The 12,663-nt window shown below is 45.7% G+C and overlaps 1 protein-coding gene and 1 long non-coding RNA gene across 2 annotated transcripts; one reads left to right on the top strand and one right to left on the bottom strand.

Moving 5' to 3' along the window:
* Positions 1-5,361: 5,361 nt before the first annotated feature.
* slc16a3a (solute carrier family 16 member 3a) lies at positions 5,362-7,760 on the top strand. The gene is made up of 5 exons (XM_067233350.1): positions 5,362-5,919; positions 6,038-6,181; positions 6,273-6,904; positions 7,043-7,223; positions 7,350-7,760. Exons 1-5 carry the CDS (start codon positions 5,697-5,699, stop codon positions 7,745-7,747), a joined length of 1,578 nt encoding a protein of 525 aa, XP_067089451.1. The 5' UTR covers positions 5,362-5,696; the 3' UTR covers positions 7,748-7,760.
* A 2,215-nt stretch (positions 7,761-9,975) lies between these two features.
* On the bottom strand, positions 9,976-11,143 carry LOC136940987 (uncharacterized). The gene is made up of 3 exons (XR_010876427.1): positions 10,601-11,143; positions 10,324-10,429; positions 9,976-10,084 (listed from the first exon to the last, which is right to left on the bottom strand). It is a non-coding gene; the product is annotated as an uncharacterized lncRNA (long non-coding RNA).
* Positions 11,144-12,663: the final 1,520 nt, after the last annotated feature.

The following is a 12,663-nucleotide window of genomic DNA, read 5'->3' as shown; positions in this document are numbered from 1 at the left end:
AAATAATCTTGTTTGCAAAAGTATGTGCAAAAATATCTTAGAATTATATCAAATACAATGGAAGTCAGAGTATGTAAACATGGGAGAGAGAGAGAGAGAGAGAGAGAGAGAGAGAGAGAGAGAGAAAAAAAAAGAGAGGTGGGAGAGAGAAAGATGGAGAGAAAGATGGAGAGAGAGAGAAAAGATGCCAGAGCTATCTAACACCCATTTAACTGGCATATTTACATTTCCGTAGACACACTACAGCATACAATAAAATAAGATAAACTGCCAGTATCTTTCATGATGGTAAAGAGACTATAAGCCAAGCGTCTCATTGGTGTAATATTCTCAGTGACATAACAAGACGTGACAGCCATTCCAATTTTTATCCCAGAAGTCTAATTCTGTCTGTGCAGCCTAAAGCATTCCCCGTCCTCAGAAACAAATAACAATAAACACATGAGAATTGGATTCTGTAGGATTTGCTGTGTCATGGTGAGACAAACGAATAGAAAGCCCACCCTCGGTCCTAGATGGTGGTTTACTGCTAATACAGCTGCAGCTCATTTTGAAACACAGCTATTAAAATGTCCAAGTTGCCTTTGATGGCTCAAAGGTTGGATGTATCTTGTGATTTTCACTGTAATTAACAATCATTTAAATTGGCAAGTCAATAATGTGTAAAAACTATTTTTTTAAAGGCATCTCAGTAATGGAATGGAGCATCATAAAGGGTCAGAGGAAGTGGCACAGGATCAGTCCACCATTTACTTACTCAGTATATTTGAATAGGGTGCTTTATTGACAGAGCTCTCTCTCTCCACAATACTTCTGTATCGGCAATGGTAATGTCCACACACACACACATATATACACTCACTCTCTGTCACACACAAGCGCACACCCACACACTCCCTGCCCCCCAACAAAATAACACAGGCTCCTTCCCCCACAAACCTGTAACATGCCTGTGGTAACTATGGGAGTACATAGCAGAAAACCCCCTCAGAGAGTCAAAGAGTAAATGGTGTGTTGCGGTTGGCTCATCCCTGTCCTACTCGGTCAGGTCCGGTACTGTATGTTCACAATCGCTTGTGAAATAGGAGTGCTGACTCACCTGTCCATTGTCTAATGTTTCACATGGCCCTTTGTCCGTGACACGGTGTTGCATCATGTAAGGGCTTGTACAAGACCGAACGTGGATTCACACGAGGACTGTTACAAAACGTACACAAAAAGACATGCAAACACACACCCGCACACTGACATTTCATAGATTGAACAGAGTTTATAACCCCACCACAGTGACCCCTGTGGCTTCCTCATGTAGCTATTATTACAGCCTCCCACGTTTGGTCGAGCAGCGGAGAGATATGCTGCTGAACGCTGTGTTACTCCTACTTACCTCGTAAATTTACCTCTGGGGATATTGACTTTTATTGACATTTAGTCTGGCCTTTCCATTAGGGATCCTCCAAGGATGTTAAAAATAGTCTGTTTCTACAGAGACACTACACATCAGACGTACAAGATGCAGACAACAAGAGTTTTAAACGGCTAAGAATATAAATTCAGTCTCCCATCATGCACCTCACACAACCACAGCTGCACTGTATGTCCACTAGTCCAGCGTAGATCAATGAATACATGTCTGATGATCGATATATCATTCCCAGGGGGAATGATATATCTTCTTTGTTATCGATACTTTAAGATGAACCGTTATTCACCCATCCTCAAAACATGGTGTGTTCTTTATTGTTAACAGAGATCTGGGTTCTGAGTCAATGTTGATATCAAAACCTACGAAGGACGCTTACCAGTATGCTGTGTTGTGATGCAGTTAGTGGCGTTACATCTATAAGGAGCTTAAGAATCCAATTAGGTGTGTGTCTGTGTGTGTCTGTGTGTGTCTGTGTGTGTGTGCTAGCTCGCTGTCACCACCGCATCTCACAGCGTCTAAGTGAAGGCCCATGATTAATCTGAATAGTGCCTGATGAAATAAACTGCAGGAAATAGCAACGTAGCACGTGAAGTCGTTTACAGTCATGATTGAGTCATCAGAAAAGCGGAAACAATCGAATGTGCAGGCCTTAGGACCCAGCGGGAGCTTTGCGCGTCGGTTCCTTTTCACATTGACGTCTGTGGTCTCGTACGTGCAGGAATAAACGTGATTATACGGTACTAAGGCTGGAGTGGAGGGAGGGACAGCGATACAGCGGCGCTGATCGAGCATCACTCAAGTAGGTACCACTTGTGATCCTAATTATGGAATAGGTTTACGAGGGGAGCAGGAACTAAGTGATAGTGATGATATTAGCAGATATACCAATGACAAGCCTTGTCCTTTATTAGGTGTAGAAAGGTTAAATGTATGGTTGCTGGGGTCAGTTGTATGGGTATCCTAATGGAGCAATGTATTGAGGTTCACATTTTTGGAGGATAATACAGAGACCATACAATTTCAATTCAATACAATTTCAGTACAATTGGTTTCACGAAAACGGGTCCAAATGCGCTCAATTATATCTGAACATAATGTAAAATAATTCGTCTTATTACAAGGATATTATGATATAATAGCTAGTACTTTCAGCCTATATAATTTGATAAATGCGGTATTGAGAGCGGGCAGCTGGAGACATGCTTGTCGTGACCGCAGAGGCAGCATCCAGGGGGTCGGTGGAGGACGTAACAGGTTACCGTCACTTCTCTCATGGTCTCACATGTTGTACCATCGATCCGCTCTGTGTTTGGTAGATCGAAATAGACTCGTCATTGGATGACATGTCGTTCAAATTAGGATGATGCTCCACATAAAAAAAGTGCTCCGAACTTGCGCGGAATTATGGAGAATGGATTTGCCTACTATAATTACAAAATTTATATTTCCACATTGAACAAGAATGTCCACCTGTTCACAGGGGCTACAGGGACGCCGCATTGGAATAAAAATATAAGCAAACACTAACATTTATTTGTCTGTAAGTAGGCCTATAGCCTATACCTGCCAGGCTGTGGAGTCCGAAAACAAACGAGGTGTTCATCCCTCCACCATGCGGTCGTTCTGATTCTTACTGAGTCTGTAAACATTTTGATGTTGTCTTTAAAATCGTGGGTTGGTCGAATGTATTAGCCTATGTAATCTTAAAACTTAAGCATCCACAACAGCTTACAGTCGCAACATATCTGCGCATAGCTGTGCAGGTTGGCGGGTGAAACGTGCGATGCATACACGACCAGGTTTAAGGAGAAGACATAGGCCTAGATTCTCATTTCAATGAGTTACAAAGTCGTGTCATGTTCGAGCATTTGTTTGAGTCGACGCGCGTTTGCGATGAGCATGTTACTAAGAGACGCTGGATTGCTCTCCGGTTTACGGTCAGCGAATCCGGCCAACAACCACACCACAACAGTTTGCTTAACACGCGCAGCAAATTATGAAATTAAATGAGGCCTCTAAATATAGAATTCGTGGACAGTTAGGATAATTTTCACCCAGCCCATGGGAATTATTTGCCGGGATCCTATGGACGCGTTTAGGGCAACCTTATGAAGCCCAGTTGTGTTTTAAGGTTTCTGACAGCCTATAGTATTTTCTGGTGGACTCTGGCATCCACTGTCTGTCTGTCTGTCTGTCTGTCCGTCTCTGTCTCGGCTTTATCTTGGTGAAGAAGCTACGAATGTCTTCCTCTGTTTTTTCATAATAGCTGTTGATGTGTGACGTTGTGTCTTCCATGACATGCCAGCAAACAAATACAATAACTTGGTTAGACATGAAGGAAGAAATATTCAACAGCTGCTATTGCAAACATTACTCATGTGTAGCTATAGTGAAATGACTTGATCCAATTCTCATTAACCTGGTCATATAACCATAATTTGTCATGTATAATACTGTGGCGGTTGTGGTCTCCAACTGCTAACGTTACAGCTTGATATTTTGGCATATTCTTAGCAACTTGAATGTAAAAGCCAGTGCCTAAAACCTGGCTGTTTTGTCGTTTTCAATTGAGGTGCCCCTGTCGCCCACACCCTGGCTCCGCCTCCCAGGCGAGTCGTGTTGCATCTCACAGGCCATATCGTCTCACGTCATAACTCATAAAATTTCAATGAGACCTCTTCCGCGGCAGTAGTTCTTCTGGGAGCAGGAGCACAATGTTCAGTGGGTTATCCTGAAGGTTATTTAAGGGATTACTGCAAGGCCGTAAATATAATATATATTCCCCCCAATATTCAAATCTGGTCAAAATGTCCCCCCCAATATATTGATATAAAAATATAAATGTGCTACGCTATGACAGGCAACCACCCACGCTGTCCGAAATTATCATTTAAAAAAATATTCGTCCCCCCCAATGTTGACTCCATGGCTACGGCCTTGGATCACTTCTTAACACAAGTCCATTGGGGTCTAAGACTTGTGTGAAGGGTCCAGGCTAATCCTGTCCTTTAAGAACAACTTTTTTACATTCCAATGTTTCCAGACATTCCAAGGATATACATTCAATTGGCAACCAGGTCTGTTGCCATGGTGTGCGTGTATGCTGGCTTCAAACATGCTAAAAGAGCAAGGCCAATGCTGTAAAGGAGAAGAAAAATGGTCTAGAAAGACAGGCCATTTATTTGTCTTTATACTGTAACTCCATCATGCTGTTCACACTGACCAATCATAGAGGACATGGACCATGCCCAGGCAATGCGCTGTAGCCATACCAACACTCATAGTATATATATTTAAATATCAACTTTGCCTTTTTTGTCGACACCTTAAGTTACCCTCAAAGATGGGTGTAATGTGTAATGACAATGAAAAGACCTCCGCAGACTGGTGGTGGAGGCTCTCAACACAGCCAGCCTCAGTGCTTCCAGACAGGGATCGTCTGGTTGGGGTGAAGGTGGTGTTGGCGGGGTGTGTTTGTGTGGCTGTGGCACTTTGCGCAGTGAAACTGTAAATCTCAGGGCTCCATTGCCGCTCCCTCCCTTGGGCCACAGATAGATGGCAGGACAGGATGTCATTCTATTTAATGTAATGGGTTATTAATGCATTGTGTGTGTGTGTGCGTGCGGGCGTTTGTATAACTGGGAAGAAGAAACTCGTGGTAAATATGCACGTGAACGCAGGGTGTGATTGAGGTTACAAATGTGACAAAAAGTGTGAAGTTGCTGTTTTAATCTGCCTGATAAAACATTCTCTTCAAAATAAAGGTTCCAATTAGATCCAAAAATTGGTTCTTCAGCTCGATGCCATAGGAGAAACTTTTATAGTCCCACAAAGACCCATTTTAACTGGGTTCTTTTAAGAATCTTTCATGAACAGTTATGAATGAACGAAGCAACTGATGTTCTTCAGCTCAATGCCATGTTCTAAAGGGAAATACTACAAAAAGATTCCATAGTACCTAGTATAGGTGACGAGTACTCATCTGAAACGGTCATCTTTAAACTTTATGAGTTGTGTTATAGTATTAAAGCGAGTTTCTGTGCTGATTATGTAGAGCACACTCTTTGTCGTGGATGTGTAGGGTTGGTGGTTTGGTGAGCCCTGCTTGCCTGGTGAACATCCATTTCTAAGATTCAGACTGGTGTCAGCTCTCAGCCCAGGCCTTAGCTCAGTGAGTTAGTGCAGTCCTACGTTGCTCCTACAGTCAATTCTACACAGGTTGACCAAAACCCTCTCATTTCTTTCTTTCAGAACCAAACCCTAGAGGATCATGGGAGGTGTGGCGGTGGACGAGGGCTCCGGTCGGGTGAAGGCTCCAGATGGGGGGTGGGGTTGGGCGGTCCTGGTGGGGTGTTTCGTCATCACAGGCTTCTCCTACGCCTTTCCTAAGGCGGTCAGCGTGTTCTTCAAAGAGCTCATCAGGGAGTTTGGAGTGGGTTACAGTGACACTGCCTGGATCTCCTCTATTCTGCTGGCCATGCTCTATGGCACAGGTATGCATGCACACACACACACAAACAAACACACACACACACACACACAAACAAACACACCTTTCTCATGGCCAACAGAAATGCATACGACTTACGTGTGTGTGTGTGTCCTGCTCAGGTCCTCTGTGCAGTGTGCTGGTGAATCGTTACGGGTGTCGGCCTGTTATGATGGTGGGGGGCCTGTTTGCCTCCCTGGGCATGATCCTGGCATCCTTCGCCACCAGCATCATCCACATTTACCTGTGCACTGGAGTCATAACAGGTGACTGTTGGTCTCTGTTCACTGGGGGACAATCTGTAATCCAACTCCAATATTTCAGCAGTGACTCACTGTTCCATTCTATTCCATACAGGCCTTGGTCTGGCGTTGAACTTCCAGCCCTCTCTGATCATGCTGAACCGCTACTTCAGCGAGAAGCGTCCCCTGGCTAACGGGCTGTCGGCGGCGGGCAGCCCCGTGGCGCTCTGCTGCCTCTCCCCCCTGGGCCAGGTGCTGCAGTTCCAGTACGGCTGGAGGGGGGGCTTCCTCATCCTGGGGGGGCTGCTGCTCAACTGCTGTGTCTGCGGGGCCCTCATGAGGCCCCTGGTTGCCCCCAAGGGCCCCGAGCTCACGGATGAGGAGAAGGAGAAGGCGGACGGCGAGAAGGACAGAGAGGAGGCGGGGAAGGGCAAGCCGAAGGCCAAAGCGAAGCTGCTGGACTTCTCCGTGTTCAAGGACCGCGGGTTCCTCATCTACACCATCTCGGCCTCCATCATGGTGCTGGGGCTGTTCGTACCCCCCGTGTTCGTGGTGAGCTACGCCAAGGAGATGGGGAACGAGGACACCAAGTCCGCCCTGCTGCTCAGCATCCTGGGCTTCATCGACATCTTCGCTCGGCCCACGTGCGGCGTGATCGCGGGGCTCAAGTGGGTTCGCCCGCGCTGCGTCTACCTCTTCAGCTTCGCCATGCTCTTCAACGGCACCACGGACCTCATCGGATCCCAGGTGGGGCGCCGATCCTGGCCGTGACACGTTCGGGGTTACGCGAGCCCCGCAATTCCACCCACCCGGAATTCTTCCCCCGCGATGCACGGCTAAGAACTGTTCTTTAACTCCGGTGGTTTTGTGCCTCTCTCCATTCAGGCTAACGACTATGCTTCCCTGGTGGTCTTCTGTGTGTTCTTCGGCATCTCTTACGGGATGGTGGGGGCTCTCCAGTTTGAGGTTCTCATGGCGATCGTCGGCACGGAGAAGTTCTCCAGTGCCATCGGATTAGTTCTTCTGATGGAAGCCATGGCTGTGCTCGTCGGTCCTCCCGGAGCAGGTGAGTGCGGAGAAACACAACAAACGTCGTCGTTGCTGATGCGGTGACAAACCGTCTCTGACTCACGTCCCCTTTAACCGTCCTCCCTCCCTCCGTTCTTCTTTCCCCTCTCCTACCTCTCCTCAGGTCGGCTCCTGGACGCCACCAAGAACTACATGTACGTGTTCTTGCTGGCAGGAAGTGAGGTGGTCCTCTCGGCTGTGGTGCTCGCTACGTGTAACTTCCTGTTTATCAAGACAAAGTCGTCAGAGCCGGGGGCGGAACTGGAGAGCGGGCCGGGGGCCAGCGAGATGGAGCAACTCAACAAGCCGCCCCTGGACGGAGTGGAGGAGAAGGGAGAAAAGGAGGAGAGAGAGAAAACAGAGGTGAAGGAGATCAAAGAGAAGGAGGACACCGAAAACGAGAAGGACAAGGCGGAGATCAGACCAGACAGCATAACGGTAGACTCTGAAGAGGTGGAGAAGTTCCTGAAAGAACCGGAACATAATGGCAGCGTGCTCTCCAGCCCAGAAACCTGCCTGTGAAGGAAAAGCGAGCTCAGAGACACAAACCTGTAAACCAGTGCAAGGCAGTTGGAAGCTCTGTTTCGAAGAAGTGACCTGCGGAGCACCTAGAGGTCGTCAGAGCTGTCCCCACCCTCCAGTATTTATTTGCGGTGTCGTATGTTGTGTTTGTTGTTTGTGGGGCTGTGCCATGGCAAGACGCTCCAATGACACAGACATGCAAACCTTAGGCAAAATAGATTTTGAGTATTACTCTAACCAGCATTGCCACGTGAAATATGGGCCAACCGTCGTTGTGACTGATGTGTCAAATTCCAGCACAGTATATAACGGATTTGTGGGGATTTGTGTTACCTCAGTACAACACACTATAGACCAACCAATTTGACTGTAGATCTTGAGAGAACCTGCTAGAATCAACTGTTAGAGGAGAAAGGAAAGGCAGAACGGAGAGTACTAATTTGTGACCAGTGTAGAACTTGCCGATGTTCAAAGTTTAAAGAAAGATTTAATTGCGGTTGATATCAAATGGATATTGATATTAAAGGTAATTACACTTCAAACGCTTATGGATTTGGAAACCAGCGAACACGGAAGAGAGTTTGCCAGACTGTTACTGTTCCTTTCCTCAAGGCTGAACGGCACAGCCTCACTGTTAGTCCAGCATTCACATTACCTGCTTTAGTGTTTGAGTCACCATCAAATATAACTTACCTTGTGGCAGGGACGTCACAGTTTTAGTCCTTGGACAATTATTAGTGTGCTGTGTGTATGTAAATAAGGTTGGTTGAATTGGTGAGATTGAAGGTGAGAGGGAGGAAGCTAAACAGAGAGCCCAGGGGACGAGGTGTGGGGGGTCGTATGGAGGATGAACATGTCAGACCTGGAGTCTCTGGACAGGTACAGTAACCCCCACCACCACCACCCCCTTATGAACCAGAGGAAGCTAAACAGAGTGGAAGCAAATGAATTGATGCTAGGTTGCGTTAACCTAGAGCTAACGCTATGCTCCTAGATCCGAATACAAGCTTTACATGTAATTGTGTCTGTATTGTGTGTGTATCCGAAGGAAAAATAAACCGTGAGAGAGAGAGAGAGAGAGAGAGAGAGAGAGAGAGAGAGAGAGAGAGAGAGAGAGAGAAATGAAAATCAAGAGACCAAGAGACAAAGTGAGAGATGCAGAGACAGGCAACATTCTTTCAAAGAGAAGTTTGTGTTTCGGTCTGGTCTTGACAGATGGCAGTTCACATTATTGTCACTTACAATACGTTTCATAGAACTAGCAGACAGGCCTTTCAGAGACAACTTCCAACGCCATAATCAAATCAAGACAGAGATTGCTGGATATGTGACATTTCATCATAATTGTCTGTAGAATGTATTACACATTTGTTTTCCATATTCAGGGTATATGGAATAACGTATTGCTCCCCAAATGAGTTGTATTTATTTGCTTAAATGACAATGTTAATACATTATTTTAAAACTTGAATTTAGACAGTGCTGCTACAGTATGCAGGATAACGTTACTAAGGTGACGTGGGCATTATTTGTTTTTGGACATCCGTTGGCAGCTAAACTGAAAAACAAAACAAAGAACCTCAAGTTGTTACAGTTGAATGACGCCTCTATCATTTCATTTATTACATCATAATGAAACTGTCCCACTGTCAGGGGTTGGAGCCTGAATTCTATGAGCTATTCAAAACATGTAATTCCTCAGTTTGATGGGTGTTTGTAAAAGGAAAAACAATGAGTAAACATTTTAGAGTAAAAATGATGACTAACATCTATACCAAAATTGACGACCAGACCTACTGTAGTTTTCAGCTCATGAATCATTCCTGAACATCCAATCGGTTCTTAAATTATAAGGCTAATGAGTGTTTTTGAAACACTTAAAACACCCTCAAGGCAGGCACTGTAACAGCTGAGCGGTTCTTGTTTTACGCACACTCCGATGCATGCCCATTCGTTTTGGGAACCATTTTGTGTACTCTGACTGGGATCTAGAGACGCCCCGACATCCGGAAAGCATTTCCCATGATCCCACAACCAGAAATTAAACATCCATGTGACGTCCTCACTCATCAGACAAAGGTTGCAGTGTTAATACGTGTTTGTATACAAATTTATTTTGAAAATGCCAATTGTTATTCCCAATCATCCTATTGGTTCTTTCATTGACATTTCACTCCACCGAACACATACCTGGGGACTCCTCCGACTTGTCTCTGTTGTTGCGTCTCTGTCTGGTTCAAGTGACCAATAATTATAGATTGATGAAGAAATAAATTTGTTTTCTTTCAACTTGTTTGCACCTCCTAAACAATACTTTCCGGTCCAACGGACCACACACTGTAAGAAAAATAAATGTGTACTGTGGGTGCACAAAGTGCATTCAAAAACATTACTTTACATGTTCTTAACAGAAGATTAGTCTCAGGTATAATCGTATAATTTTTCGAAATATTGAAGAGGTCCCACTGACCCAAGCACCATACAAGGGGAGAATCGCTGTCCTGGCATACCCTTGTTTGTGTGAGCTTGTGTTAACGTGTGTGTGTGTGTGTGTGTGTGTGGCACAGGGAACTTACGGCTTGCAAACAATGTCAACCCTGACCACACAGCATCCTATCCTGTCAACTCTGCCTTTCTGCAGCTTCGTCCTTATCCGAGACCACACACGTCAACACCTCCTTCCTGTCAGAGAACAGAGACGACGCCAAAAAAAAAAAACGTCAGTGTCAAACCGAAGCAGTTACCGGTACGAGCCGATGAAGTCATTTCTGCAACAATGTCGTCATCTTCCTGTTTCAAAACATAAGGTCAAGGTCTTCTCTTTTAGGTGACCCATGGTTAGTATCAACCTACCTGGTGTGTGCATATCCATGCATGTAGGGATTGAAGTCAAGGAAGGAAAGTTTTGAAACAGATTGCTGAGATCCTTTTGAGCTGGTCTCCTCCTCGGCTCTCCTTCAGCGGTGCTGATCTGAAACTCTGGATGCCTGTGAGGAGTGACGGATCGTCCTTAATCACTTCTCTCTGTCTCTCTGCAGTGACCAGAGAGACAGCGATACAAGACACGTGTCAATCCTTCCGAATTCTCTTGTAGTAAGGTCTATGAGATAGACCATCCATTGATATTGCATGTACTGTGCATGCAGTCTTTGAAAGATGTAGGGTTGTTGAAATTGGTGGCCGTCCTCCTTGCACACGTACGTTCCTCGTCATTCCACTGTTGTTTCCTGTGTCTTGACATCCCAGGATGACCCGTGTAACTCATAGACATGTCTATGGTCTGGGGGTCAGATGGCTGAGCGGTTAGGGAGTCGGGCTATTAATCAGAAGGTTGTTGGTTCGATTCCCGACCATGCAAAATGACGTTGCGTCCCTGGGCAAGGCACTTCACCCTACTTGCCTCGGGGGGAATGTCCCTGTGCTTACTGTAAGTCGCTCTGCATAAGAGCGTCGGCTAAATGACTAAATGTAAATGTATGGTGTAACTGTCCTGCAGAGGGTAGGTGGTATGTTGTCCAACAGCACCACCTAGTGGTTGCAGTCGACGCAGACGTCACAAACCCAAGATCATGTGGAGAGAGGCAGGTTGCATGTTTTAGATAGGTGTCGTGTAATATGTTCCCATTCACCATTTTGGCATTATGAACAAGACAATAAGCATGGCGAGCGAATGTTTTGTGTATTTGGACTGGCTTGGATGAGAAGAATGTTTATATAACACAAGGTAGGTAAGTTTGTAGGACAGTAGAATCCCCAAAACGTACTGACATTCATGGACAGAAGATGGCAACCTGACCAGCATTAGGATGAGGTGATGGTGGTTGTCCTACGCTAACACTGGACGTTTGTGGAGCATGTATTTGGAGTTAGTGTATCTGCAGATGAAAGCGCAGTCATATTGATCAGAGTTGGAAATAGAGACTGTGGACTCATACAGGTTTCTGGAAGTGCTCCGAAACAGGAAACTAGACTGGACGGACAACAGTAGTAATGGCTCAGGGAATGGAAGTCATCGTGGCCGTTTATGCTTCTGAATTTTGACCCCGCACAGTGGGGGGGAAAAAAGTCTACACAGACGCGAATGTACAAGTACTTATTAATTTATTTACACAATTTTAAAATACAGAAATACAGTGGCATTACAAATGAGGAGCAAAAAAAAAAAATATCGTTCATGGCGAGATTCCATGGCTCCCCGAGAGCGTTGCGTGCTCAGACGCCGCGCCCATTGTCTCTACACCGCAGTGTCCACCGCAAATCAAAATCAACCAATCAAACAAAAGAGATAAGTGTGAGGGGGGGTGAGTGGGGTGGGGGGGGGGGAAATGTGATCCCACATGAAGGGTACTTGTTTATCATCACCCACATCTGCAAGAGAAACAAGATGGGAGCTGTTTTTTTTCTTTTTTCTCTCTCTCCCGCAGAGTGACCGATCGAGGGTCAAAACTACATTACCCAGAACTACAATGGAGCGAAGCATTCCGAACCCCTCCGTACACTACCTTCATTATCATCAAACTACACGCATACAGTGGCTAATGCAGACATAGTATTTCGCCATTCAGTAGGCACATCCTATATACACATACGAGAACAGAAGACTTGCTAAACTACCCCATTCCCCTAGACGACATAACTCGGGACTGTTTTACTACACTGAATGATATGGCGGTTAACACGGTCCTCGATATCACCTTGAGAAGCTGTTGCCGGTGTAAAATGTGACGACATGCATGGTGCCTCAATGTCTTTCTTGTGACAACCCATGGTAGGCCTCGCGAAGGAGATTCGAGGGTAGGTGCTACCGATTATTAGAGGTGGGTGGACTGGGGTCCACTGAAAAGGTTGACTGAAAAACCAGCCAGGATCAAAACCAACCCAGATCCATAGTGACGTGCAGGTGAACCTATCCTACT

This window comes from Osmerus mordax, chromosome 3 (assembly GCF_038355195.1).
Source record: "Osmerus mordax isolate fOsmMor3 chromosome 3, fOsmMor3.pri, whole genome shotgun sequence".
Lineage (NCBI taxonomy): Eukaryota > Metazoa > Chordata > Actinopteri > Osmeriformes > Osmeridae > Osmerus > Osmerus mordax.
Note: the sequence above shows the minus strand (reverse complement) of the source record. Positions and strands in the feature narration are given on the sequence as shown.